The sequence below is a fragment of the Mastomys coucha genome, unplaced genomic scaffold (assembly GCF_008632895.1).
Source record: "Mastomys coucha isolate ucsf_1 unplaced genomic scaffold, UCSF_Mcou_1 pScaffold6, whole genome shotgun sequence".
NCBI lineage: Eukaryota > Metazoa > Chordata > Mammalia > Rodentia > Muridae > Mastomys > Mastomys coucha.
In genome coordinates this window covers 122,426,773-122,454,160 of record NW_022196912.1, presented here as the reverse complement: position 1 = coordinate 122,454,160, position 27,388 = coordinate 122,426,773, and the positions used below count along the sequence as shown (strand labels likewise).

Below are 27,388 nucleotides of genomic sequence, written 5' to 3'. Positions count from 1 at the left end.
GGGTGCAGCAATTTAGGCTCATGATGGCTAATGGCCACTGGCTGTTATGTTCAGATCACATCTCTGCCTGCTGGTTGGCTACCTCTGGTTCTCCAAGCAACATTCCCTCATTCCTGAGCCCTGGCACTGGGCTGCACAGTTACAACTCAGCAACTAGACCAGCAGATACTGTCTGGCCCAAGAGCATGGACTGTGACAGCCCTGTTGCATGGAGCCCTGTTGTCTCTCTGACAGGGGGACTGCTTCCAAGAAGGTAGAAGCTCAGGGCACACAGAGAAAAAGCTGGCCACACTCCGCCACTGAACTTCAGAAATAACATGTAGAGAAGAGGATCTCTTCTGACTGTGACAGATGACAGCTAGAGATCTGGTCCCCCTACCCTCTCCTTACATGGAAACCCAGGGATAGGGCAGCAAAGTTATGTCCACATCAGAGCCAACACACAGCCAGAATCCAGCCTCCAGTTCTCAGGTCAGAGCACCCCACCCACGGGCTTGGCTTGCTCAGGTGATCTCATTAGGTAAGCAGTTCTTCTAATACCATTTCCCCCCTCTTTCCTAAAAACTCGTTAAGGATCACAAAATTAATCTTAAAATGAACCTCAAACAGAATTACAGTAACCATCTACTATATTTTTGCGGCTTACAAAGCATTTTCATATCCCTTTGGAGGATTTATTTGCTCAGTTTCCCAATAGGATGCATTAGTTTTCCTTTACAGCTAGGGAAACTTAGATTCGACTTGGGAAGGGAGGACATCTTGCCTGGAGTGATCAGGCCTGCACTGGGCAGTGCAGCTAGAGCAGGAGTCCAGGCCTCCCCGATGCTAGTTTATCCTGCCAATTCTACAAGGACCCTAGACTCAGGGGTAGATGCTCTCTCCAGGATGCAGCACTCAGCCCCCCTACCCCAGCCCCAGCAGTTGGGAGAGAGGAGTCCCAGGACGAGCAGGAAGGAAGGGGAGAGCTCCATCACCTACAGGTCACTCTGCAAAGCACGGTGCAGTCACAGTGGCAGAAGCAGAAGCAGTGAAAGGTCCACTCCCTGCTGACCATTACCGGCAGAGCTCCTCCGCACAGTCTGCAAGGTGCCTTGCGCATCCTGGACACTTACCTCCTCTTCCCCAGCCGCCTGGCTGTGCAGTGGTAACTGATACGCTGTCCTGTGGGCAAGTGGGCTTCACTTTGTCAATCTTTAATGAAGCTTCCCAGCTAGCCTATCAGAGCCCTCCTGCTACCTGATCCCAGCATGCTCCATGGGCCTGAGGGACTGTGCAGACCCCTTGCAGCAGGACTACCAGGTGCTTGTCTGAAGGGACCTCCCAGCCTAGCTCTCTTCTTACTCTGATGGAAGCAGGGATGAGTGCAGGAAGAGGAATTCCTGGGCACTGGGCACTTTTGCCCAGCCCTCCTTAGACCTCTTGGTCCCTTGTCACCATGACATCTGGCTTTTCTCTTAACTTGCTCCTTCCATTCCTAAATTCTTTCCTAGCCATACCAGTTCCAAGGTGTGCAGGACTGCCTCCTCAGCCTGCTAGCAAGCATCCATCTCCTATTGTGCTGCCACCCCTGCTGTCCCCAGGCAATGCCACTGCACTCAGCCATGCCTTAGTGCTGTCATGCCAGTGGGTACAGTGACAATGTCTTCCATGTGGCAGGCTGTCCCTGCTCCTGCTGTCCTTGTTTCGAAAAGCCTGGCTCTATAGCTGCTATAGTTGTTTCTCCAGGGCATGACATGAGCGCTGCCTTCCAGAGCAGAACTGGCTGCAATGGCTACAGAACACCTTCCTGGCAACTATGGCCACAAGACAGGCAAGACAGTGACAGCCAGGTCCATGGGAACAGTAGTGGGAGGGATCACTAGGTCCTGAGATGCTGGACAGACTCCCACCTGCCCCATAGCTGCTCCTGCTCCTTGGGGGTTGTGTTTGATAGTTTTATCTGTCAACTTGACACAACCTAGAACCCCTCCCCCTGGGAACATTTTGCAGGGGTCCAAAAGAGGAGAAAGCTAGTCAAGAGCGAACAAGGATGCATTTAGTCTCTTTACTCTTGAGTATGGCTGTGACTAGCACTTGAGTTCCTGCTTTGTTGTCCCTGAAGGGATGGTCTGTAACTCTATAAGCCAAACAAAGCCATCTTCCCCAGATTGCTTCTGGCCAGGATGTTTTATCTCTCTGTATAGTATGTTAGCATTCACTTGGACTGTGGTTTCTCTTGCTTTTGGTCTCTGCCCTCTCTCCTGAAAATTCAAGCGCACATTCTCTGGCCTTACTAGCTCTAAGCCTTGTGTGTCTTCATTTGGAAGACTTCCCAACAGCTTCCCACTGGCTCTTCTCAGGCTTGCTCTTCAGGCCTGTGCCCACAGGTTGAAGATCAGAAGGTCTAGTGCCTCCTCACCATCCCCTGCACAGGGACCTATAGAGATTCTCTAGTGGTCTCAAGGGAAACACCCTGTTTGGGATCTGGGGGCTTCTTCAATTCCTGACCTAGCTTCTCACTGCCTCTTCTCATCAGCGACTATACTAGTCTTATATTCACTTGACAAGAGCTAGAGTTTTCTGAAAGGAGGGAACCTCAGCTGAGAAAATGTCTCCATAAGATCCAGCTGTAAGGCATTTTCTTAACTATTGATTGATGGGTAAGAACCCATTGTGGGTGGGGCCATCCCTGGGCTGGTGATCCTATAAGAAAGTAGGCTAAAAAGCCATGGAATGCAAGCCAGTAAGCAGCGCCCCTCCATGGCCAGGTTCCTGCCCTGTTTGAGTTCCTGTCCTGACTTCCTTCATCAATAAACGGTGGTTAAGCCAAATAAACCTTTTCCATCCAAACTTGTGTTTTGGTCATGGTGTTTTGCAGCGATAGAATCCCTGCCTGACTAAGACATAGCGGTACCAGAACTTTAGGGTATTGCTGTGACAGACTCTATCAATGTTTTTGGTAGGTCTGTGGAAGGACTTAGGAACTCTTGGCTAGAAAGAGTTGAAACCGGTGCAGAGGATGGGGATCTGGCTTGTGAAGTTTCAGAGGGAAGTATAAAAACTCTACCAGGGCCATTTGCTATTTTGATTTAAGATTCAGCCGGGGCTGAAGAATCCTCTGTGATTAACAAGATCCCAGAAGTACCAGAAGGAAACCTCTCAGTGCTGGGCTACTCAGTGCTGGTCGGCTGGAGTTGAGAATCTGGTGGTGTTTAAGAAGAGATGAACATTGTTAAGATGAGTGAAATCTTCTGGGAAGTGTTTCCTGAGAATCAGCACACAAGCTGTGTTATACAGGCAGCCAAGCTTGGTAGTGTAATAGTCAAGCATGTGGGACTGGTTTTGAGAGCATGAAGGGATCATGCAGAGCAGCTGAGGCTTTGCACTGTGAGAGGCCAGGAGAGGCTATTGGTGAAGGTGCAGCCTCAGTGGCAGTTAAAGGCCAAGGAGTGAAGGGGTCATACAAAAGAGCTGAAGCTTGGTGCCATGAAGAGAGCCTATGAAAGGCTACTGGTGAAGGTATAGCCCAGTTGCAGCAGAAGACCTCAGGGTTCTGGGGTCTTTTGGGTACTGGGGAGAAGCCAGAACCATGGGATAACCACCAAGGACAGTAGCAGCAGTGAAGTGGAGGCAGCCAGAGCCTAGCAGACAAAGCAGTGTGTGCAGAGCTGGAGAACTGCTCCCATCTCTTCGGAAGAGCCCAGAAGGTTGTAAGAGAATCCAATATAATCAGACCCTGGGTTATTTACCCAGTTCCACCAAGAGCTTGGCTTTGCGTGGCTCATACTGCACCACTGGGTCTTCCCTCTTCAAGAAGGTATTTAATTTAATTTTGATTTTTATAGGAACCCACAGTGAAAGACTTTAAACATTAAATTGAAAATTTTGGACTGAAATTTTAATGTGTTTGAACTTATAAAGTCTGTGGGACTTTTAAAGGTATTTATGATTTTAATGTGAGAACTTGGGGATGGATAAGAAAGAAAGAATTGTGGCTTAATAGCGATGTGTTTGTGTGTCAAGTTGAGAAGGGGATGGTTGTGCTGGGTAGTCTTATTTCAACTTGAGACAAACTAAAGTTCCCTCTGAAAGGAGGGAACCTCAACTGAGAAAATGCCTCCATAAGATCCAGCTGTAAGGTATTTTCTTATTTAGTGATTGACTGGGGAGGGGAGGTGGGAGGTGAGGGGGGGGAGGGCCCAGTCCACTGTGGGTGGTGCCATGCCTGGGTTGGTGGTTCTGGGTTCTATAAGAACAGGATGAGTAAGTCATGGAAAGCAAGCCAGTAAGCAGCATCCCTCCATGGCCTCTGCATCAGTTCCTGCCATTTGAGTTCCTATCCTGACTTCCTTCAATGATGAGCAGTGAGATGGACGGGTAAGCCAGTTAAACCCTTTCTTCCCCAATTTGCTTTTTGGTCCTGGTGCTTTGTTGCTTGGACCAGGAGGCTAAGCCCATGAACTCCCTCCTCCCTTCTCTGCAGGAAAGATTACATGGACTCCCCAGGATTGCTCTTCATATGGACACCTGTTCCCACCAGGCTTCCCTGAAGCACTTGTTAACCTTACTTTTAAAGACAGGGTCTTGCCTTGTAGCTGGTATTAGTTTGAATTCAAGATCTCCTTGCTTTGAGCTCCTGGGCCAAGAGGTAGGTAGGATTGCTGGTGTGCATTACCACACATACTAAAAGCATGGATTTTTTTTTTCTACAAAGTTTTATTTTTACTCTGTGCATATGAGTGTTTGCTTGCATTTATGTCTGTGCATCAAGTGTCAGGAAAGTCAGGAAAGGAATCTGGATCTCTTGGAACTGGAGTTACAGATGATTGTGAGATCCCATGTGGATGCTGGGAATCAAACACTGATCCTCTGGAAGAGTAACCAGTGCTCTTAACTAGCTATCTCCCCAGCCTCTTCTAACTGACAAATGTCTATGACTCCTTAAGACCCACAGCAGGCATGGTGTTAAGATGTAGGTACAAAGTGTCCCCCAAAAGTTCATGTGTTGGAGGTGTGGCAGTGCTGTTGAGAGGCAGCAGGGAAAGGGCAGGGTCCGAGCAGTGGGCTACTGGGATGTGTCAGTGGTGTGGCTCTACATGGTACATCTTGTCTATGAAACTCTGCCCTACCTTTTCCTGCTTCCTGGCCTTCCTGAGGTGGATACTCTCTCCTCAATGCCCTTCTACCACAATTTGCCTTATAGAACTGAGACTTCTGAAACTAAGCTGAGCCAAACATTCTTTCTTCTTTAGGCTCCTTAAGTACTTTAGCATAGTGACAGAGAAACTTATACATGGCCGCCTAGCCAAGGAGTCTGCTCCATTTCTTTGCCAGTGTTCAGGGCCTTGTGCCTGGAAGCCATAAGCTTCTAGTTTCCTTCCATTGCAGCACTTGATGACATATATCCACAGTCTCTTCTCTTAACCTGGCTGTGAGCTTAAGAGTGTAGGATCATTTCTAATCCATCTCACACTAACGACCCCAGCTAGACAACAGGGACAGCAAGGGTACACACTGCTGCCCAGCTCATCATTAAGACACAAGGAAGCAAGAAGACACAATAGAGAAGAAAATGAAGCAGAGTGAGAGAACGATGCTAATGTGATTTCTGGGGGTTGGTGTGTTGCTATGTAGACAAATGCTAAAATCTGAACTACTTTTAAAATTATTAAAAGATCTGGTTGCCTCCAGATAAGTGAATTCTCATGGACCCCAGCCTTTGTGGTGGAAGCCTTGCTTCCTAATTTAAAGCTATTGGTTAATAACAGCTACATCCTGTGATTGGACAGGAGAAAAAGGTGGGACATGAGAATTGAGTGAGGGGTCTCAGAGAGAGCAGGGGGAGAAGGTCTCCATTAGATGGGATGGAGCAGGAGCATGTGGCTAAGAAGTGCACTCTGGGCAGCTTGGGCAAGTAACAAGGGGCATATGGATTGGATGTAGGAACGACTAGCATACAATTTGCCAATCTAGGCTTATACTATGTAAATAAAATACCAGGATTCTGTGTCTTTTATACAGGCTAGCCAGACTATATAATTCATTCACACTTGTTGTAACATGCTAACTCTAACTGGGTGATATGTAGGCAGTTCCCAGTGAAGTGAGCAACGGAACGGTGACCTTAATGACACATTCAGTGTGCAGGTCCTAGGTCAAGCCCGTGTATTTCTGGGAAATGGGAGGAGGCCATGCATCTAGATAAACCTGAACAAGGTGAATATAGAGAGAAAATTCAGAAAGGCAGCCAGGACTAGGACAGGCAAGCCCTATAAGAGTCTGGACTTCATTCTGAATTGAGACTGACGGCCCTCAGAGTTCTGAGTTCGATGTAACCAGGTTACGCCACTGAATTTTGGAAAGATCTGATTGCTGTGTGGAAGAGGCTCAAGTAAGCGAAACATAGAGGTAGGCAAATTGACTGGGTGGGTGTTATAAAAACCCAGTTGTTTTAAATAAATGGATAGACCGATGAATGCAGGCGACAGACAAGGTGGGAACAGAGCCTCATGATCACATGCCGCATCTACTCTAGATAGTGAAGGCTGTATCGCTCAGGACTTGGCTTTGTGAGCCCCAAGGATGGCTTGGGTGTCAGCTCTTCACAACCAAGAGTTGAAGTTGGCAAGAACTACTTTTAAAATTATTATTGTTGTGTTTTTTTGTTTCTTTTGAGACAAGGATTCTAGGCTGGGGTTAAAACTTGAAGCAATCCTCCTGGCTCAGTCTCCGAAAGGCTACACCTACAGGTGTGCATTAGCACGCCAGGTTTGGAGTTACTCTGTAGGAAAGAGATTATACACGCTATGAGAGAAAGAAATGAATTCTTTTCATAAATGAATTCTCCACTTACATTCTCTGCCCACAACGATGGGCCAAGTGAAATGTTCATAAATAGTTCTGATGAAGGTGTGTCATCATTACAGTCTGCTAGCTACCAGACAAACAGAGTCCTTTGGGAGGCAGTGTAATAGGCAGAGATCCGGACTGCACACTGAAGTCTTTATCATTAGTGTGGTATTCAGCAAATTATGGAATGCTTTGAGCCTTTGTCTCCTTGTTTTTAAAGTAGAGGCAACAGTTCCTAACCTCTCGAGAGAACTCAGGAGATACTATGAAGATGCAGGAAGGAGATGTTTAATGTAGAATGGGAGGCTCTTGTCTTTCTGTAAGGAGCTTCTTACAGTCCTAGCAGCATCACACCACCAATGTGAGTGTCAAAGGGGCCAGGAGCCCCAGGAGCACCATAGATTGTGTATGTACAGGGCTTCGTTCCTTAAAGCCACACTCTTGTCTACTTTATGTGTGCATGTATGGAAGCCAGAGCACAACTTTCAGGAGCTGGTTCTTTCCTTTCTCCATTGTGGGTCCTGGGGACTGAACTATGGTTGTCAGACTTAGCAGCAAGCACCTTCATCAACTAAGCCATCTCAGCAGCCTTTGCGTCCACTTTAAAGATAAGGAAAGTAAGACTTGGCATGGGGGCATTCAGAAATGGATGCTTTGGGCCTATGGTTGCTAAATATAACAGAGTGTGGAACAGATGCAGGCACCTAGGGTGTCCCTCTTGTCAGCTGCCTGTGTTGGCTGTAGGTAACAGCCTGGCTGTTCTCTGAGTACCAGAGGACAGGAGTGTGTAAGGTGGCTATGTGCTGGATCACTGTCTCACACTCTCATTGGGTCTGTGGTGTTTCAGAAAGCCTTAAGCATCAGTAGCATGTTGCCAACCGTGTGAAGAAGTGACCCTGGTGCTGGAGGAGAGGCAGCTTTTCTCTCCTGGGATATGCTGCCGAGGAGCCAGCACTACTTTAAAGGAGCTGCTCTGAGATTAAGAGTCCCCATGCAGGGCACCCTAAAATCCAGACTTTTCCTCAGACCTTCATGTAAACTCCCCACAGAGACCATGTCCACCTATCCTATCAGCACTGTCACATGAGTGGGTGATGAGAACTCCTGCTTTCAGAAGGAGAGCCATTTCAAGCTGCTGGAGTGATTTTCAAGTGATAAAGAACCTGCACAATGTCTTGTGTTGCCCTCTCGACACTCTTGCGAGGTAGGTGTGACAACCCATTTCAGATGGAGAAACAATTTTGGAAAGGGAATACCTTGTAAAGAGCTGGAGAACAGATCTATCTTGTGGGAGGTATGAAGGTCTCTGTGCTCACAGATAAGCAGTAGGGGAACCAGGAATGCTAAACACACAGGGTTGTCCCTTCAAAGAGAGGGACAGAAGGCTGGGAGCAGATGTGGTCAACAGCCTGTGACCTTCATGCTGTCTATGTGGCCAAGACCACACTGGATCCTCCCCAGACCCTTACTGTGAGCTTGTCAATCTACAGAACCCATCTTTATGGAAGATGTCACATGTACTTTACAAAGAGTTTTGACGTAGTCAAATCTTAAGCTTTGTTGTATATACAGGACTGAGTTAATTATTACCAGGAAAGTTTACACCAAATTATTCTGTACTTAAATGTGAATGAACTAAATTACTCAGGGTCAGACTACTGAAGTTTGATCCAACACCAGCTACTTAGTCATGTCGGACTGAACTAATTTCTTACCTCCCACAGACTGTTACTCTGCTGGCCATGGTGGTCCCAGAGACCCACACCTACTGTCCAGATCCACACCCAACACCCCCACCCCTCACTGTCCAGGTCTGCATCCAAATCCCAGGCACTGTCCAGATCCACATCCAAACCCCACACACTGTCCAGGTCTGCATTCAAATCCCAGGCACTGTCCAGATCCACATGCAAAGCTCCTTTTGCAGCTCACATACATCATGGCCACACTCACAGATACTTCACCAGGGCTGCTGCTTGGTTTGGGGTAGTATACTTCTTGGTTCGGATGGTGCTCAGCAGGCCGAGGTGACGGGTGCGATTTCTGTGTGAGACAATTCCATTGACCATGCCCTCAGTCACAGACAGCACCCCTCACCTGGAGCCCATCTTCACAGGTAGCAAATGGTGCTGGCGGTTCAGGACTTCATCGTGGTCTTCAGAAGAGGGTGCAGAGGCAGGAAGTGAGGTGTATGTTTGCAAGGTGCGCAATATAAAGCAGGAACATATAGTGAACCTGCTTTCTCTCTCACTCACTCACTCACTCACTCACTCACTCACTCACTCACTCACTCACTCATGCATGCACCACAAACACTTGCAATGTCAGTCTCTTAGGGTGTAGATAAATACAGATATGGAAGGCAAAGCTCTTGTTCCAGAGAAACTCAATAGCCTAGTCCAGCCAACCAAGAGTCCTGGGAAGGACCCAGGTTCTCTGATCATCTGGGAAAAATCCACAGTCAGTGTGATACAAAAGACATATCACTAGCAGGAGAAAGCACTAGGCCAAGTCATAAAGTAAATCAAGCATTGTGGAGGGCTGTGCAGGTCAGCAACTTAAGCAGTGCATAGGCCGGATGGATGCTTGGCCCTTATCTGGAAAGTGAAGTCAAGGCTAACTTGTTGGGTTGGTCCATACAGTCAGCAGAGAGACAGTAAATCTACAGGCTGACGATGAGGGAGCTAGTAGGAGACTATGAGATAGTTGTCCTGGGACTCGGCCCAGCCCACATCCCTTTCTCCCTAAACATGGTCTAAGGTAGCTGAAACTGTGTTAAGGACTAGGGGTTATAAATGAGCTCCAGGCCTGCCACATCCCCTAGACCTGGAGTGTTCCCCAAGCCTTGTCATAGTGTACCCGGCATCAGATACCATGCTGGCTTTTGAGAGTCTAGGAACTGTTCTTTAACTCCCAAACCTGACTGAATCCATATGGTGGAACATGCCGTGCCAAGTAGTACCATCAGGATAGAGGCAAAAAATTACAGTAGCAGGGGGCACACTGAGGAGAGCGAGGAACTATGGGGATTCTGAAGACGTCAGAAAGTGAGGAGGGGAAAGGGTCAGAGGTGGGGAAGGCGTAGCAGGAGCAAAGTGGGAAGGGGGCATGTGTACTATTGGCATGGAGACTATTACAAAACCCTGCTTCTCTTCGCAAGGTGGGTGGACAAATACAGAGGGCTACTTTTTACAGTGTGGCAGTAGGGGGCAGGGCAGATGGAATGAGCAGAAGCCTGGCAACAAACCCTGGGTAGAAAGTGTGACCTTGGCCCAAAAGGCACACCCAGAGGAAGCCATACCAACAGCCAAGAGCTCCACTGCAGGAGAGATGAGAAAACAGTTTAGGAGTTCTTGTTCAAGGGAAAAGCTTGGTAGTTTCTAGCAAAATATGGTTTGTGGGAAGCAAAACCGAGGCTGACTTTAAGAAGCTCTGAGGTTTAAGACTTCACCCAGGTTCCCAGTGAGGAGATAGACCAAGCCTATTCACAGGTCTGAGTGAAGCCTATACAAAATGCTGGCCCCTGGTACTCCTCAGACAACCAACTTGATATCAGCCCAACCCAATCCCAAGCCTGCTGCCTGGCCTTTGATCGTTCATCCTCCTGCTCTGCCCCTTCCCAGACCATGTCTAACATCCAGGCTTTCTCAGGAGAAAGTCAGTTCATGCTTTTAAAGGAGCCACTACCTCCAGAAATCTTGGACATACTACGTGGCTGACCCCTCACGTCAGGCAAAAGCTGTTCTGCTCTTATTTGTCTTCAAAATTCCTGTCATTACCATTTTTACCTTCATGATCTCATTTCTGATAGGTACTGAATGGGAAACTGAGGCTCAGGTCTTGCCCAAGGTCAGGTGGCTGTCAGCAATTGCAGGGCTGCTCCCCTGGGAATTCAATCTCACACCATTGATGCAGGGACTGTAACTCAGGCTTGTGGGGGTAAAAGTATTCTTCATATGCCAAAAGGAAGAGTCCTAAGCTCTGAATATGGCAGTCTGTCTCTCAGAAGTGTTTGTGGGCCCTGTAGGTATACTTCGAAGGTCTGCATGGTCTTCCTTAGCAAGAACCAAAAGGGAAAAGGTGCCTTGCACCCGCCTGCTTTGATAGCACCACTCTTACCACACTCCAGAGAGAATCCGCATCTCAGGCCCAGACTGCCTGGGGTAGATAGGAGGAGAATGCTTGGTTGTGGACCTAGCTTTACTCTCTTCTGTATAAGCATCACGCAGGACTGGGTGTTAGTTCTGTCATCTACAAAATGCACACTTGAGGCAGGTAAACATAGGGAATAGTTTAGGAGCCTGTGACCCTATCTGGTTTTGGTTTCCACACACCTCTCTTGCAATAATGCACCTGCAGTCTAGCTCTTTCACTTGCATGCACTGTGCACACAGCTCTCTCTGGACAATGCACCTAACATCAGAACCTCCTCAGACTACACATACCTCCTCTCTAAACAGTACACGTTTCTCTGCTGTGCAGTTACTGAATTTGGATGTGTTTCTATACAAGTGCATTCCTAATGTATCTAGGAAGATAGGTAGGAAGAACATAAGAGCTTATCTGTCCTGAACTGGTTTTGACTATGAAAGCAAAACTGTCTATAAACTTTTAGGGAGAACCCCATATTTCTTATCTTCTGCCAATCTATATTGGGCAAGCATATCGTATCATACTACAATTAGAAGCACAATGAGAGGCGTGCTGGGTAAGAAGTGATTGTGGCCTAGTCTACTAACCAAAACAAACCCATCTAAACTGTATCCCTTAGTAACCTCTTCCTCCTTTTCCTGAAGCCCACAAGAGAGAGTCTCAGAAAATGATTGGGGCCCCAAGGGCTCCCTCACACTCATGTGGCCTATTCTCAGTCTTGACAATGTATTCCTGCATGTTCTATGTACACATCCTCTCTCTGAATAATGTACCTAACCACCCTGGAACTTCCTCAGACCTTTAAAATGCACCTCGGTTTTTCTCCTGATAAGTTATCTTCTATTTTTTTGCAAATCTGTGTGATTTTCAGTTGTTTGGCTAAGAGGCCTTGAACCTGGAAACTCCTGGCCCAGGCCCTGACTACCAATAATAAACTTGAGACTTCATGACACCTCAGGCTCCTTCCCCAGTTCCCCAGACCCCATCTGGGGCTGGACATCTGCCTTTGGAAATGTCAGCCGAAGCTTTAGGGGAAGGAGGCAAAGTGCTGCCACCCAGGCACCTTGCTTCAAGCGCCATCCCGGCCCTGCTTTCCTGGAATAACATTATTACAAGAGGTCTGTGGTGAGCCTTGAGAGAATGCTGGACATGGGAACAGAGTGGCTCAGGGAGAGGGAGTAGCCCTTAAGGACATCACTTTGGCACAAGGCATCCTACACAACAGTCGGGTCACATAACCACCACCAGCATATGCCATTACAACCATCTGCAGATGCGGCAACATGCTCAACACAGAAATTTGAGGCAAGGCAGCCTGTTTCTTCCTACCATGCTCCTCTTCTCTGGTCAGTGTTCCTTCTCACCCTGTTCACTTTCCTTACAAAGTAGAATCAATGGCTGGGACCAAATGCTTGCTATGCTTACTCCCCCTGAGACTTGGCTCTCCCCATTGTGAGATATCTGAGTGACGGTGAAATGAAATCACAGATCAGAAACAAGGGGGGAAGTCTGATTTCACATAGCTCCTAGGCCAAGCAGTTCTCCAGCCTAAGAACTGAAGCCCTTCTCCATAGCCAACATTTTGAAATGTCTTGTATTACCCTGAAATGCAATTCAGGGATTATATAACTGCTCTATATAGATCAGAAAAATCTGGGTAGCACCTTAAGTATTCTGCAAAGAGAGGCAGAGAAGTGATCTATAAGAAGACAGAATCGGAGAGCTGCTTGGTCTTGTCCACAGACTGAGGAAATGTGGCTGCCACAGAGAGATGTGTACAGTGGAGTCATCTGGATATCTAAAATACCACAGCCACAACACTGGAGACTGGGATTTCCAAAACAGAAAACAATGCTCAGTAATGTTACAAATAGAATCAATTCTAGTTCCCTTTGATGTATACTATCGTTATATTCCTAGAAAATTTAGTATACTCTACAACTGTTTAAAACATACTTTTTCCTTAAAACAGAGTTAAGTTTTAGCTCAGAAAATTGAAAATCTGTTTTCTAGCTGCATGCTGCACTGTGCTTAGCAGGTGTGGCTTGTCCACAAAAATACCTGTTTCCATGCTTTCCCCGTGAACAATCTCGATCTACACCAACCCTACTGTCTCAGAGTCCAGAACACCAATGGAAATCAAACAAACCAAGCCCTGAACTCTGCATGCAGCTGTGTTAGAACCTGCCTCCCGCCCAACTCGACAACTCTGGGACTGCTGGGCTCTTCCTACTGAGTGAGTGAGTTAGAGAGGGTCTCCCTGCTGCTGGAGAGGGAAACTGAGCTGTACAGAGTGAGGAAGAGCAACAGACAACGCCTCTGCTGGGGAGTTGAGCAAACTAACAGTGCAGGCAAAAGACAGGACACTTCCTGCACGTGGTGTCAGCAACAAGGCAGACAACTGACTCCAAAGCCCTCCTTATTCTCTTGCAAGGAACCTGAATGATGGCAGAAGCCAGCCTCACTGTCCCATCTGGGCTCTGATCCTTGGGATGAGAAGCTTGCCAGGGGTTGCAGCATAGGCAGGGCCCACCAGACCAAGACATACACTTCCTTGACCACCGGAAGCACAACTACAAAATCAGTGGACTTCAAACCAGAAAACCTAACCTTGACACAGTATGGAGATGACGACTGTCTGGCTCATTTGAATGTAACTCTCCACACCTACATTTGTAGGCAGGGACTCTGAGGTCTAGGAGCCTTAGTAACTTGTTCAAAGGTTCCTTGGCTGGAATGAAGCAAACCAGAGCTCAAACTGAGCACAGTGACTCCAAGCCTAGTCCATAGCCACCCACTATGCCCCCACCATGGCTAAGTAAGATACCTGCCAACTGTAGGACCAATGTCTGAGGCTAGGAAGACACCCTTGATGGGAAGGCCTCTGTCTTCCCTCAAAGCTGCTGCAATAAGTCCATGAGCAGGTTGCTATTCTGCTCTGGTCCTGTTGCTAGTTCCCACCCCAAGCCTCACCGGGTCCAAGCTGCCACCCTTCCAGTTTCAGCTAGCTGCTGTGCACCTGGCCCCAGGCCCCAGGCCCCAGACACTGTTGTTTTCCCTTTTGCCAGCGCTGCTGTTGTGGTCTCCCTTACAGCCCAGATAGGCAGTTCCGTTTCCTTTTATACTCACCAAGTACTTGGCACACACTTTCATCCCAGCACTCACTAAAGTCAGCTAGTTATTAATCTGAGAGCTCTAAATCCTAAAGCACTAGAGCTTAGGACTCTGTTTACTTCATAGTCAGTTTCTTGCCAGGCATATATTCTGGGACATGGAGGTAGGATGGGCAACATAAAGTATACCTCACTGAGGGAGGGCTTCAGGAGCACTTACTACAGACCTGCATTTTACAAATGGCACAGTGCTCCCTCTTAGTCATCACTCTGAACCTCCCTCAAGTCAAGTACCAGATTCTAAATCAGGTCAACAGTGAAATAGCCATGTCAGAATGACAGCCAGCCAGAGCTGGGACACAGAACAAGAGAGTCTCAGCAACCAGGAAAGATAAAGCCCTGCTTACCTCCTTCTTGGGAATTCATGATGTTCAAGGCAAAGAGCATGGCATTGGAGAATGTGGTTGCTTCTTCCTTACTTGCAAAGTTTAAGCCATAGACCTGACGGGCATCTCGCCACTGATGGAAGGTGGGTGTTGCCTGATTGTACTTCAGCCCTTTAACAATTGAATAATTGATCACAACCTGGAGGAGAAAAGAGAGAAATACACGTAAATAAATAAAATGTAAGTGAGCTGCAGGGAACTGCCATGGGGCAAAGACACTGTATCCTTTTAGCCACGGGGTGAGAGTGGTTGAAGTCCACAGAAGGGAAAGGGTGACTGGACCATTTCAGACCACACTGAATGGTTGCAAAACTTGTTATTTCATTGAATGAGCTCTGAGCTGGGGGTCAGATTCCCTGTCTGGGTACTAGTCCAGACCTTGGCTCTTGGCTGGCTGTGCCACTTAGGGGATCAATGCAGTTTTCTGCGGCTCAGTTTCTCCAATAAGATGGAAGGAAGATCTAATGCTGCCTTACAGACCTTGTGGGGATTCTGAAAGGATCTTATCTATGCTTTACCCACATCTCCTAGATATGAAGCTCCTTAAGGTAACAATTTGGTCTCAGTTTCCCACAGCCCTCAGCAGTGTTTTGAGAATTCATAAAAATCAACTTCCAGTTTCAAGGATGACTTGTAGAAATTAATGTATTGCACAGATATACAGCCTCATTACTGTCTTTGTTATTAATCAACCAATAGACATCACAGTGTGTCAGATGCAATGTCAAGCTAGGCAGGGAAAGAGAAGGCAGACACTCTTATCAGCCAGTCTGCTGGCCTCTAGATGTTTACTCTTCTAGACACTGAAGGGTTTTTTCAGGCTATTTGGTAAGTACTGCTCCCTGAAGTCAATGGTGGCCTGATGACACTCTGGGCCCCTGGAGTGGGAAGAAGGTGGCAATGGATTGGTGCTCTCCTTAGCTGCTCTGCCTGCTGTGCTACTGAATCAGGGGACGTCAGAAGAGCTAGCATGGACAGCATCTGGAACAGCAGCGTCCTAGGTCCCTGTCCTGTGCAAGACGGCCTTGGGTCCACCTACAATGGATTGAAGCGACATGAGCCATTAGATCCACATGCACTGAGAGATGAAGCATTTCACAACTTAATTGCTACACAGCAATGGGCAAGGACTTTGGTTAATACCTATATACAGGTTCCTGAGTAGGAGCAGATTTACATGTGTGTTGGTAAGCAGAAGACCCAAGCTGGCAGTTGACTGGTTTAGGCCACTGAAAAAGGGCTTGAGCTTTTGTGAAGTGTATGTATGAGATGGACTGCCAAGTGAGCCAGGTTAAAATGGCTCTTTAAGGTTAGAGTACTGGGTTGGAGAGATGGCTCAGAAGTTAAGAGCACTGACTGATCTTCCGAAGGTCCTGAGTTCAATTCCCAACAACCACATGGTGGCTCACAACCATCCATAATGAGATCTGATGCCCTCTTTTGGGGTGTCTGAAAATGGCTACAGTGCACTTACATACAATAAATAAGTAAATCTTTTTCTTAAAAAAGGATTAGAGTACTATATAAAACTAGACAGCTAAGACCTTACTTCATTTTGTCCCAGTCAACACGTATCAGGAGTCCTGTGTTCAAATCTTCCATCTATAGTTTTGATGGACATTAAGAAACCAGAGCAATGCTAGGTATAGGTGGTACATGCCTTCAATCCCAGCACTGGGGAAGCAGAGGTAGGGGAATCTGAGTTTGAGGCCAGGCTGGTCTACAAAGCAAGTCTAGGACAGTCAGTGCTATTACACAAAGAAACTATCTTGAAAAACAAGTGTAAAAAAGAAACCAGAGCAAGCTAAAGAGAAAGCTGTGAGAGAGGTCTGGAAGTGAAGCTGCTGGAGGTAGAACAAATCAAGACTCCCTGGAGAGGTGCTCAGAGGAAGTGAGGTGAGAGGCCTGGCTCTCAGAGGGGACTCAGGGGTGCAAGAATAAAGAGGAACAGAAATAGTGTGGACAGCAGAATTACTGCAAAGAACTCACAGGGATCTGAGGAATTGTTTTTACGGATGGGAAATCAGAGCCAGGGAAAACAAGTGACTTACAAAGACACAGTAAACTAATGGGAGAGCTGTAGTTAGAGGCTGAGTCTGCAGAGAGGATTCCATGCTTCGGCTCACTGCCAGCAAAATGAGCTCACAGTGCTCTCTCATTTCTGCTGGACTGGTTCTGTCTGGACAGTGCCTTGTTGGAGGAGTGTGTCAGCAGAGGTGGGCTTGGGGTTTCAGAAGCTCAAGCCAGGCCCAAGTGTCTCTCTTTTTCTGCTGCCTACAGATCTAAATGTAGAACTCTTGGCTCATTCAGCATGTCTGCCTATGTGCCACCACGATGATAACGGATTAAACCTCTGAAACTGTAAGCCAGCCCCAATTCAATGTTTTTCTTATTAAGAGTTACTGTGGCCATGGTGTCTTTTCACAGTGATAGAAACCCTAACTAAGATCCTGTGATACTGTACAGCTGTTGGCTGCACTTTCCATAACATAAGTCAGGCCAGGCTGGTTAATAATGCCACAAGAATCCCTGTTTTCATTTCTGCCTGCTTGTTCAGTATGCTACTTGGGGGCATGATCAGAATCTGCAAGAAGGCTTCGCAATTAGTCTATTTCCTGGAATCTTTAGATTGGTGCATTTCTGCTTTATCTATTTGGAAAGTACATTATTAGATACATTCGAATTTAGGGCTGCTGTGGCCTCTCTTTTGGTGGAGCCTCTTCTTAAAAGGCCAGTCTTTCTTCTCCTTTGGAGTACTTACTGCCTGTCATCTGACACAGAGACCAGCTACCTAGTGGCAGTTTCTAGTCAGGTTTATTTTAAAGATAATCCCCTAGTATTCAGCAGGATTGATTTAATCCTTTCAAAGGATAAGCTTATTTTAAATGTTGCACTTTCCACATAGGAGCCGTAATCACACGGTTGTCTAATTTTGGAGAGTGTAGGAGTACATGGAAGTGCCTTTCCTGATTTTTTGTTTGTTTTTAAAGCCCTTGAAACACCAAATATTGTCTAACATGGTTTTGAGGCTTCTGAGTAAAAATAACCTAAAGGTCTTTTACAAAGAAAAAAGCTTGTGATAGAGAACAATCTTCCTGGTCCGTATGCTATTGGCTAGGATCTAAAAACCATGTAAGTTGGTAAAGACTCTGAGACCCAAACAGATCTCCATCTAATGACACAAGAATCTTCTCAGAATCTTACCTGAATCCCAGCTTCCCTTCTGGGAAGCTCAACAGTATGCTGTGGTTAGCCTGTTTTCATTACTATAATGAGGCATAGAAGCAGGCTAACTTTATAAAGTAATCTATTCATTTCACAGCACTGGAAGTTCAAGAGTGACCAAATGACTGCAGCTGTGGCTCAGTGGTAAAGCACCTGCCTAGCGTGCATGCAGCCTTTACACAGCATGCATGGGACGCTGAAGGAGATTTCCAGCCTCAGTTCTAGATTTAAAAAAAAAAAAAAAAGCAGCCACTTAGGGATCCCCACTATGATTCAGGAACAGTACCTTCATGTCAAAGGCTATGCCTAGAAAGAAATCGTCACCAAGGGAAAGGAGTGCCTCTAAAGGCCACAGGAGTTCAGGGTTAGACAGACTACCTCAGAGCTGGAATCCTAAAGTGTGTTTGTCTCTTCTTTCTAACAGGGACAAAGACTCTGAAACTTATTAGGGCTGCTTTGGCCAATGCAGACACCTGTCCAATGGGCAATACCTACAGAACTCCAAGTTTCTCTTTACATTGTTAACTTGCTGCCACAGGCTGCAGAGACAGGAGGAAACCTCGTATTCTCTTAGCCAGCCTGAACACAAAGCCGTCAGAAAACACCATTTAAAGAGAGGTGTTTTATAAAAAGTGCTGATACTATATTATTATCATTATTACTATTGTTGTTTTAGGTGTATGGGTATTTTGCCTGTATGTGTGTCTAAACACCATGGATGTCTGTGAGCACCTGGTATCTAACAAACCAGAAGGCATTGGATGCCCTTAAATTGTACTTACGGACACTTGTAAGTTGCTATGCAGGTGCTGGGAATTGAACTCAGGTCCTCTGGAAGGACAGCCCTTTAATTACTGAGCCATCTCAGCCATTGTTTTTATAAACAATGAAACCACAGATGTTCTAGTCTTACTGTTCAGAATCCTGGTCAGTCCTCTCAAAGGCAACAGGGTGGGGAGCATCGGGGCACTTAGCAAGCACGTTACTCTGGACGACTTTGCCCTAGTTATGTGTGACATGAATGGACAGGAGGTGTACTCCTAGGCACACTACACACTACTTCAGCTGATTTGCCCAGGCTATATGTTAGAGAGCAATAACACAATCCTCCACTCATCACAGGGCTGGGGGTATAACTCAAAAATCTCAATAGCAAAGTTCTAAACAGAATCAGAGTGAAAGATCCACACAGTCTATTTTTCCTTTCCCTTTCTTTCTGTGTTTAGTATGCACATATGTATGCATATATGCTTGTAAGTGTAGAGGCCGAGGCCTGATGCCAGGTGTCTTCCTCAACTGTGCACAGCTTGTGTGCTTTTATGTACAGAGCCATCTCCCTAGCCCACACGAACTACACTTTTCAAAGCCTTCTCACAATTATTTTATTCTGATCTGACAGAATATTTTATCTTACTTTAGATTTTATTAGTCACTGCATTCTGATCTACACAGTGGAGCAGAAAGGTGTAGCTTACTGTTTGCATATGACATGGGAAATGACTCTCAAAAGGATAGTTTACTTTCGGTCTCATACTTTGGCTCTAAGGCTGTAGAGTCAGATCTGAACCAGGTCTCACTCCAGATGGTGAAGTGTCTGAGCCCTCTTTTCCCCAAGCATGCACAGGGGAGGCAGGAGGGCAGCTCAGGGGTATGCTGCTGACTCCAGAAGTTACCTGCTGATCCTGTAGCTTGACCCCGACAACTCTGAAGGTGTTGCTGGCAGTGTTGTGGTAGATGTTGATCCGGCTGAATCCCTGCTGGCCAGGCTTGATTGGTACCCATTTCTTACTGGTGTCATCGTAGACCATCACGGAGGCCCGCGCTTGGCAGATACTCTGTTCACTGCCAAAAGAGCAAGAAAATACAGTGTCACAGTTGGCTAAGGTGGATAGATGTTGGCCCTATCCTTCTGAAACAGAGACTGAAACAGAGGTCAAAGGCAACATGAACTTGCTGCCAGAACGTCCACCTGTCCACAGCAGTGCTGCTGTGTAAAGTGGTGAGTTTGTACCCCCGCCCCCCAAAAAGACCATGCAGAGAGTGAATGAGCATCTGCCAAAACTCCACACCTGTCCACAGCAGTGCTGCTGTGTAAAGTGGTGAGTTTGTACCCCCGCCCCCAAAAGACCATGCAAAGAGTGAATGAGCATCTGCCAAAACTCCACAGCTTGGGAAACTCGTGGCTTTGCTTTGCAGAGTGGTGTGCTTGAAGGAGAAAGGAATTATTATCAGTTGATTCTTAGAAACCTTGAGGTACATAATACAATGCATCTAAGCACTGTTGCTTCACACAGCTCCAAGTAGCCAGCAAACCCCCCCACCCCCATTGATGAGGGAATATGGTCTGAGATGCTGGGGAGAAGTCACAATGAGTTTACCTAGGTTCCCAGGGTGGGGTCTCAGATGCTCAGCCAGCTCTTAACTCCAGAGTATACCACACAGAGGCTTTCTTTGCAACATCCAACAAAATGTTCAATTTATATCCAGTGTCAAGGCAGGCCAGCATCAGAAATGCCATGTAGACAATGAGGAGGTTAGGTGACCTGAAGAGCTGAGCAACAGCTGCTCACACACACTGGTTCTAGGCTACAGACACCTGACAAAACAAGTTCACCTGTTTAGAATATGTCAGAAAACCAAGGACTCAGCAGGAGCCTTCCCTCTCTAGAGGTCAAATGTCACCACTAAAACAAACATACTACACTGACCAGCTATTTAGTTTTCAGAGCCTAAGAATCTTGAATACAGTCTTAGTGGCAAGTAAGGATTCCCAAACTGAAAATGTAAGAAAATGCTGACAATGGGAGAGTGACAGTGCTTAAAAGGAGGCCACACCAGACCAGTGGACCACAGGGGGATCAAGATAGAATCTATACCTTGTAGAGTAATAATGAAGAAGCAAAGGGACAGTTTTGGGTAATCATAACAACCAGGCCAAGTAAGAAAGGAAATGATGTCACACTGTGTTCATTTTATCATAAGAAGGGTAGGGAGGGAACCAAAAATATTTGGAAATAGCCTTGTCCCCAGCACAGACATGTGCTTTTAAAGGATTAGTCAGTCCTCTTGGAAAGGCTCAGAAAGAAGGCATGTGGGCAATTCACCCTGAGTACTGAGGGCTGAGCTCAAGATCTCCTCTGTGGCTTAGATCTTGTGTTACCTTTTGGTAGAGTACACCCAGCAAGTGTCTATTTTTTTTTTTTTCAGCAAGTGTCTATTAAGTGCACACTAGAGACTCTCAGAGCAGAAAAGAGCCCTAGGTGATGCAACCCAATTCTCTATTGGGTTCAATAAAGCAGCCCTGACAGCATAGGCAAGCCTCTGAATAACTGAGCACTGACACCTCTTTAGAGGCCAGCTGGATGACTGATGTACACATCCCCTTCTTGGTCTCAGAACATTCTAGTTTTCCAGTCATAGCATGTTTTCTGAATGGTCCATAGCAACCCACCAGACCACTTCAACTGAGCACATGTTAACTGGAGCACATGTCTGTGAGTCAAAGAACAGATGGATAGGGCAGTGGCTGCTGCGGGGAGCTTACAGACAGGAGTCAGATAAAGAACTACACACACCTCACCTGGCCAGGAGAGCTCTGGGGAACCAGGGGACCTTGGGAAGAAAATAGTTTGGGATTAAGATGATGGTCTTCAATTGCTAGATAATGCAGATGTAGGAGTCTAGGCAGAGGAGACAGGCAGCCCAGACAGGAGCAGAGGCAAGAACCACACAGTATCCAGACAGCTGCAGGCCCTCCAAAGTATGTGCAGTATGTCTGGGGTATCACACATTATTCAGAGATTGTAAGAAGAGGGATAAAAGAAATGCATTTTAGTTATTGTAATGATAGTCACAGGCTCCCCCCTCCCCGATGTTGTTTTTAACACTGTGGGTTCAGATTAAACCTGTGGTTAACCAAAACCCTGTTTTCTTTCCCATTTGCATGGTACTTTTCTTTCTTTCACTTCTTGTGACTAGTAAGCCTACATGGAAGAAGAAATGCATTCTCCTTTTGCCATTTATATTGCCAGTGTGGGAGGGAGGAGTAAAATCTTGACTGTATGTAGCTGTCACTGCTGCTGAGTTCGAGTTGTTCAGCTGCCAGAACTAATGAAATGGCCCTGCTCAGGCCCAATATGGCGGCTTGACAGTTTCTGTCAGACAAAACATCGAACCCATTCTGATTTGAAGATGCGTTTCATCTTGTCAACAAGGTCATGTGACTCAGGGGCTTGCTTCCCAGGAGGTAGGACATTCCATCCCTATGGAAACTGGAACAGTCTAGGCACACAGGCATGAGGTGGTCACCCGAATGGCAGCTCATGTTTTAGAAATGTAATCTTTTATTTCTCAGAGAACACATCTAATAAGCACTGGGGGGCGGGGCTGGCCCTCAATGCCAGTTGCTCCCCTCCAGCTCCTTCCTTCCAGGAAGCTGATGGTCTATTCTCCCTCTCCACCCAGACCGCCACTCTCCACATTGCCAGAGGAGCTGGCTTCTGTTCCTGAGGATAAACGGAACATCCTTAGTCTCCACAATCATCTAGCTGCTCTGGAGACTGAGATGTTGCTGTCTTTAGTTTTGAAACCTGCCCTGACTGACTCTCCTGGTTCTCTATGACAGACAGTCCTGGTGATCCTGGTTTTTTGTTTTTGTTTTTGTTTTTAGCCTCCTTCATAGTTTTGAGTTGATGACATTTCTTCTATCAGGTTCTTTAGCTGGGGCCAAGGAAATGCTTGAAGTGTCTAGGGTCCTCTGTGTGTGAAGTATGCCTTGGTCGTGCCTCAAATGGGTCTCTATTTCAAGTTGATTCTAAGGCTTCCCTTAAATCTTGCTACTTCTGATTTCTTCTCTCACTCCATAGCCACAGCTCTCAGAACTGTACGCACTGGAAGAACTAGCATGCTACTTATCACAAAACAAGTTCTTAGATCTCCTTATGTGTCTGGCTCAGTGAATTGTAGGTGGGCCTCCATCTCTACATGATTATAGATCCTGGTGCCAACAATCCTAGGAGTCTCCTCATGGTTCTCAGCATGGCCAGGGTTCATGGTGATTACCAGAGATCCTAGGTTAATGAAGCTCTCATCCTGACACTATATTTCAGACTACTGCCTATACCTCAGGTACCTCAAAAGTCAACAGGCTCAAAGGGAAAACCTTTGCAATGCTTCCTACTATGAGAAGTACCAGCCATCCTACCTCCAGGCTGTGCCTGATCTCTGAGGGTTATTTCAGATGCTCACCTCTTCAAGTCCCGCACTCTGTGGCTACTAGGCCAGCTGTTGTATTTCCTAAGCATATTGCAGGTCTCCTGCCCTCTGCCTTCCTGGCTTGCTGGTGTTTGAGGCCTCTATCATCATCATCTACACCTCTTCTACAACATCTTAACAGCTTCCTGCCTACTTCTTATCTCTGGGTTCCAATGTGTGGAGTCTCAATATCCCTCGATGAGGTCAGAGAAAGAACTTCAAAGGCAGATGGGGCTGCCTCTTCAAGCCTCACCGGGAGCCTGACCACTCCACAGAGGCTATTATGACCTCAGACAAAGTGCTTATCTGTGGCTCATCCTCCTTAACTATTGCTCTCCTTCCTCTTTCCTCATTTCCCTGGTGGTTTCTCCAGGGTGTTCGCTGGGCTCCTGGCAGGCCCTCAGAACTCTTCACATTCCATCCTCCCAGCAAGTCCCCAGCTGAGCCCCTCCCCTATCTAGTCTGGTGGAAATATAGCTCCTAACAGGTACTATTTCTGTAGTCTCACTAGCTCAGTTTATTCGGTTCTGCCTACAACAATCTTTCCAGCTGAACTGACAGGGAATTCCCACTAATCTGTAAAGAATTTAGATACCTTTCTTTGCAGACAGGGCCTTGATGTGTACCTCTGGCTGTACTGGAACTCAGTATATAGACCACGTTGGCTTTGAACTTTAGAGACCCACCGGCCTCTGCCTGCTGAGGGCGGGGATTAGAAATGTGTGCCACCACGTGTAGGGTGTAAAGGCCTTCAATGGAAGTGTGAGATGACCCTTCTCTGAGCTCTCTATCACAGCTCCGGGCTACCTAAGTGATTTTCTAAAAGCTACTCTATCAGCTGTCTCATTTTAGGTCCCTCTGTTGGGCAATGCCTCCAGAGAGGTTCCCCTAAGTGCTCATCTAAAAGGTAGGGCCCAGTTCCATTTCCACCTTGGAAGGTCCAGGATGGCAGGGCTTTGCTCAGGAATGTCCCTTCTCAATGTCCTGGAACTGACTTTGCCTGCCTAGCACACTGTAGTGAGAAGGCTAGGCTGTGTCTGGTAGTAACGTAGGGTTTGGCAGAAGAAGCATCCCCACAACATTTGGGCCTTTAAAATGACTTTACTGTTACTCAGGTAATTACAAATACTATTGCCCAAGCTGTGCTCTCTTCCTTCAATCCGGAGGTCTGACTCAAAGCTTAGGTGAAGGGCAACACCTTGCGAAAACGTCTACTGTTACTTACCTGGCAGTTGCTAAGAGTAGAGCATGCTGCTTTGAACATGTACCTGTCCTGAGGATTGTGATCCAGGAAAAAAGAGTGGTAAAGCTCACGGCCCCTGGAAGGGTGTTTCTGCACCTGGCTCTACTGCAAGGTTATGTGTGCTTCTGATATTTAATGGCTCCTAACAGGTACTATTTTCATTAAAAGCTATTTAGAGCCTATGTGTCCTGAGGCTGTAAGTTTCTAGAGATCAGGACTCTGAACCACTCCATGTTCACCTGACATACACCAGTGCCTTCAACTCAGCAGCCTGAAATTAGTGAGTGATGGGGTGTGTGGTGAACCATGTCCCAAGTCAAGAAATTGGACCAGACTCCAAGGCAGTACATAAAGCCCCAACAACATGTTTGCTTTCAACATATAGCACTAAAAGTGATTCCTAAAAGGAGCTGAGAGCATCGTTAAAGAAGGCTCCCACAGCTGGGAGTGAGGCAGCCCCTCACTAGAGCCTGTCTGGTAGCTACAGGATGAAGGGGTGGCTCCTGCTCATCTCCTGGGTTGCAGAAAAGAGGCTGTGGGTAAAGCAAACGAGGCTCTTTGCTGACTTCACCTTCTTGGAGAAGCTGTCATGTGCTGGTGTAGTAGAGCATTTGGGGGGCACTCACAATCACTGATCTGAAGTCATCATTTCACTTACTCCCACTCCACACTGAAATGTACAAAGTTCACGGGGAAATGCCACTGCCTGGGAGTCCACCTGGAGGCTTCTTCTAGCCTCCCTCACTGGCCTCATCACTCACACCTTCCACTTGCTCTGCTCCTGTCCTCCTCCTCCAGCTGCCTCCTCCAAGGTCTTGACCTTTCTCATCCTCAAAGCTTGGTTCTTTCCTTTTATGATGAAAAAGCATGCAGGTGTGCCAGAGAATGTATATATGAACAAATGTTGAAGAAAGTCAGAAAGCCAAGCGTAGCCCCAGCTAGCTCACCATCCTGTCAACATAGTGGCAGGACAGCCCCAAGTCAAGGGATTAATAATGGGCTATGACAAGGATTGCTTAATTATACTTACCACCTGCCCCTCAAACCTAAACTTGAAGATAGCTCCTGAAGGATGAGCCTGAGGGTCACTAGACCTCTTTATTTGTTCCTTTCCAATGCGGGCACAATGAACAAATCTCAGTTTTTTACTACTGTCTCTTTAATTGATATACTCAGGTGAATCTAGCTAGTTTGACCCAAACTCTAAGGTCTCTAGAACCAGAGTAAGAAGGGGGTCCATTTAATGCTGCCCAAGGGATCACAGGGGCCGCTGTGAGGGAGAAGCAAAGCCTTTCAAGAAGAGCGAGTGAGCCAACCAAGAAGGGAAGAGGGGCAGTACTGGACACACACTTCTCACCCACTAGGGTGCACTACTTTCCAAACCTCCTAGAGGAGAATGAGGAAATCTGTACATTACCACGTCACAGCTCAGTGACTGAGAAACACTTGGAGTCAAAGTAACTGACTGGCTCCATACTGTAGTAGCTTGTTTTCCAGGAGGGGAGATAGGCTTGCTGCAGGAGAATGCCTTGCCCAAGTCTATCTGATGTGTAGGCATCCCTACACTCTACTACTGACCCCACTGTTGTCATGTGATGTGCTTTTCTGCTCTCCTTAGCAAAGGGAAAACTCCTCAACTCCAACTTCTCCTTGTTGTTTTGAAGCTGCTTTGTAAGCTGTCAAGCCCACAGAGAGATGCAGTACATGCAACTATCCCTCTCATTTAAACCGTCCAGAGCATGTGTGATTCATCTTGTGTGCATGAATGTTTTCTTTCTTTCTTTTAAGATTTATTGTTTTATGTGCATGAGTATTTTGTCTGGATTGGATGTATGTGTACTGTGTGCATGCCTGGTGCCCAAGAAGGCCTGAAGACAGCATCAGATCCCCAGAACTGGAGTTAGACGATTGTGAGCTGCCATGTGGTTGCTAGGAATTAAAACCCAGTCCTTTCCAAGAGCAAAAAGTGCTCTTAACCACTGAGCCAACTCTCCAGCCCATGTTGTATTTTCTTGAATTATATAAAACTTGCAGACATGATATTTCAAACCTAAGTTCTAAGCATACATTTCTTTAAAACAGACATACTAGCTAGAATATAGCTCCAGGGCAAAGCACTTACCTATAATATATGAGGCCCTAGATTCGATTCCCAGTACAATAAAACAAATGTTCTAACATATAATTTAGAAAACACACACACACACTTTTTTCTAATACAGAGTCCATACTTTTTCCAAAAAAGTCTTTGGCAATTTTGGACCCAGGATCTACTCATTGATCCTTAACGTATGGCTGTTGGCTGTGCTGTTTGCTTACTCTAAGCTATTAGTAAGTTAGACTATTCTTTTTCACTGATAATGAATTGTTTGTGAAGGACGTGGGCCCAATCATGTAGACTGCCCCTGTTCTTGTTTCTGCGTGGTACAGGTTAGGATGGTGGGCCTCCATCCTCGAACCCAAGTGCACATAATGCTAGACTGCCTTCTGTTTGAAATATGTCCTCACAAGAGATGGCAGGATCCTGGTCTTCTCTTGGTTGTGTTCATGCTTCCTCATGTGTAACATGAATGGTTCCACCATGATGTGTGACTCTGTAGAAGCCCAGAGTAACGGAACAACCCAATCCTGGACTATGAACTAAATACATATTTTTCCTAAGTTAATTACATCAAGTATTTTGTAGTAATGTAATGGTGAGCAATTAACAGTACTGGAAGTTAAAGTATGTTTTAAAAACATGTCAAGTATTTCTGGAAAGTTCCACTGTGAACTTACGAGGCAAGAGTACTCATCATAAATACAGTTTTGACCCAGCCCTAGAAAGGTCAACCTCCCTGCCACATTTAGTGGTTCACTAATGTACAGAAATAAATAAAAACAAGGAACTAGGTATCCACAGTACTGTGCAGACACAAAGTGCTACTGCCTGACAACCTTTATCACAAATAAGGGCTTTGGGCAAATTCAGCCTAAGATTTTATGTTAAACCCAGGCATCTTCTTTTCCATCCAGACTGTTGAAGGCTCACACTGGAAGGTCACAGGCAATCTAGAGGTTTGCTTTTTTATCTTAGGGTACTATCCTTAATGTGCTCAGTGGTCTTCACTTCTCTCTGAAGACTTGAG

General features: G+C 46.4%; 1 protein-coding gene across 9 annotated transcripts in view; it reads right to left on the bottom strand.

Moving 5' to 3' along the window:
• Positions 1-27,388, bottom strand: part of Evl (Enah/Vasp-like) — a 123,763-nt gene that overhangs the window by 22,151 nt on the left and 74,224 nt on the right. For 6 of the 9 annotated variants that reach the window (XM_031356701.1, XM_031356705.1, XM_031356698.1 and 3 more), the window contains exons 2-3: positions 19,438-19,606; positions 14,501-14,678 (exon numbers count right to left, since the gene is read on the bottom strand). In XM_031356701.1, the coding sequence (XP_031212561.1) occupies positions 14,501-14,678; positions 19,438-19,606 (347 nt within the window). Of the gene's footprint in view, positions 1-14,500; positions 14,679-19,437; positions 19,607-19,733; positions 19,755-19,833; positions 19,955-23,011; positions 23,203-27,388 lie in introns of those variants that run through there. The other 3 variants (XM_031356697.1, XM_031356696.1, XM_031356699.1) reach the window with 3 other exon arrangements.